The 2,571-nt window shown below is 38.4% G+C and overlaps 1 protein-coding gene across 2 annotated transcripts in view; it reads left to right on the forward strand.

Moving 5' to 3' along the window:
- The first annotated feature begins 336 nt into the window (after positions 1-336).
- The window catches only part of simc1 (SUMO interacting motifs containing 1), a 7,767-nt gene continuing 5,532 nt past the window's right edge, over positions 337-2,571 (forward strand). For both annotated transcript variants that reach the window (XM_035668854.1, XM_035668855.1), the window contains exon 1: positions 337-962. In XM_035668854.1, coding sequence (XP_035524747.1) covers positions 810-962 — 153 coding nt within the window. In that variant the 5' untranslated portion in view covers positions 337-809. The remainder of the gene's footprint in view (positions 963-2,571) is intronic.

The raw sequence follows: 2,571 nt of genomic DNA on the forward strand, positions 1-2,571 counted from the left end.
GAGGCATGGCTCTTATTTTAATGCAGTGGTTCTCAGTGCTGTTGCATATGGAGCCACAGCAAGGGTGTGTGGATGACCAGGGGTAAAAATATAGACTGAAACTATAAGTTAGATTAATATTGTGTTTGATGAGGGGAAATAAACAAACTGATGTTATGCTGCTGACCTTTATTCCACCAAAAAACAAACAAAGCGTGGAATCCTTGTTTATTAGTTGCTGTTCATGATGATAAAACCGTGTATAAACTGTAGGCTTAGACTCACTGACAGTAACATGCAGACTCCAGTACAGCAGGTGGAGATATTCACAACTTGCACGGTGAGTTGTCATCCGCCTTACTACAGAAGAAACATGACAACAAAAACCAGGAAGCGTCAACATTTCAGATGTGTCAGTGACACAGTTGAACCAACCATATGGACGTCATGTTACTGGATTTGATATTTTGGATGTAGTTTAGTTTCCACGGTTTTCACTTAGTTAAGTTAGTCAACTTTCGGCGTCCCGTGAATTATGAAGATACAATCCAATTCAAACCCGCCGGGCAGCAACATCAGGCGCATGTAAACGCTTAACAGGGAAATGCCACAGGTCGTAAGGTTACATGTCTTACGAGGGCAGTTATCTGGTCTTTTCTACACAACACGATGGGGGACGACACATTAACGTTAGCTCCTTCTTCTGCAGGACTGTGGCGAGTAGCATGGGTCTGCTTCGGGTGACGCTTTAGCGAACTGCTTTGCATTTTTATTTTGACGTTAGCGGCTGAAGTTTCTGTCTCGTATGAGGTTGAGTGAGTGCGGGGGAAATGGATGTGATCACCCTCAGCTCCGACAGCGATAAAGACGACTCTGATGTGGAAATAGTCGGTTCCTACAGCAACATCATGATCAAGGCTGACCCGCTGCCGCTGTCGGCGGTGCGAGTTGACGTTGACGCAGTGAACGTCAACGTCCCAACGGTAAGCTTCCTAACGGCTGTCGCTCATTAGCGCTTAACCACCGGCAGGTTGGCCGACCGCCATTAAAAGCTGACAGGAGACGTCGCAGATATTAAGTTAATTAGCTGACTGAAAGCGAGAAAAGGGAACAAAAACAGGCTTCACAGGTAGTGAACGGCAGTCTGCTCACTAGCGCCGCTCTCAGCCATGTAACGTTAGCTGAACTTCAAATATAGACACCTTAGTTTAACTAACTGTAGCGTTAAATCTCAGTTAGTGCCGGCTTGTTAAGGTGAGGTTTACAGCTTTTACGGTATATAACTTTATAAGGTTTAGAGCTAATATCAGGAGTTAGTTTTTCCACTCACAGAAGTGTAGGAAATATGTTATTGAGCTTGTCTTGTTATTGTAAATAAAAAACACAACTTTAATTTAACAAAATTAATATATAACTTTATATATATGCCATACCTGGCTCGCATAAATCTTCACCTTTGATAAGTAACTTAACTTAATGTGCCCATTAGTCATTATGTAACGTTATATCCATATGTTTGCTGTAGTTTGTGCTGCTAAACATGTTTAATATTGTTTTTCATACATTCATTGTTAATAATATTAGCTATATCGCCGGTAAATTAAAGTTGATAAGGATACATATCTCTATACCACCTAATAGTTGATATTGAAATACTAATATAACGTTATATTGTGATGGTAAAACATATTTTTTTTAATTGTTCATGGATGAAATAAACAGAGAAATGTCTAATTTGGCTGTAAATTTAATCCAGAAAATCAGATTCCTTACTAATTACGGCTTTATGTTATAATATTGATGTAAAAATCATATAAACATTAATATGTTGCTGTAAAATAGTCCTGCACATGGATTTGCAACATTGTCTAATACAGTATTTCCCAACCTTTTTAAAAAACAACAAACCATGGTGACCCAGTTCACAGTGAGGGGATCACAACACGCATAAATACACTGAGCATTTTAACTTTATGTTTTATGAATCATGTTATATTTTTATAAACGGGTAAAGCAGCCATTTAAAGAGATATTTATACGTTTAATAAATCAACTTTGTTTTATGAATGTGTTACTGAAAACAAGTTAAATACTTTATAAATAAGACCTAATGAATGAATATAAGCTGAGTTACAGGCCGCCTAATTGTTTTGATTTCCTCTCAAACAGTGTACGCAGTTTAAATACTATAAATGAGACAAAATTGTGCTTTTAGCAGGAGGAATAAATTCAGAAAATGTAATGAATGAATGGCCTAAAACGCCCAGAGATATAAAAATAAGAGCTGCATAAAAAGGACATACGTGTTATAATGTAAGTACTGTATTGTTGGTGGTCCTTAAAGTATATCAGGACCACCAGCAATACAGACATTGGGCACAAGGTTGACAACTTTATTTTACTTTTATCGCATTGGCCAAGACAGAAGACAGAGCCGAGCTGACAGAGTGCAGGACGAGAGGATGTGTGGACACGGTTTCTCTTTACGTGCAGATAAAACCTTATTATCATCACGATCTTATTGCTCCGGTTACATTCCCCAAAGACGCAAATTCAAAAGATGCACTGCAAGATTAATTCCTGGGTGTGTAC

This window comes from Morone saxatilis, unplaced genomic scaffold (assembly GCF_004916995.1).
Source record: "Morone saxatilis isolate NCDOM2014 unplaced genomic scaffold, NCSU_SB_2.0 Contig22, whole genome shotgun sequence".
In the NCBI taxonomy this organism is placed as follows: domain Eukaryota; kingdom Metazoa; phylum Chordata; class Actinopteri; family Moronidae; genus Morone; species Morone saxatilis.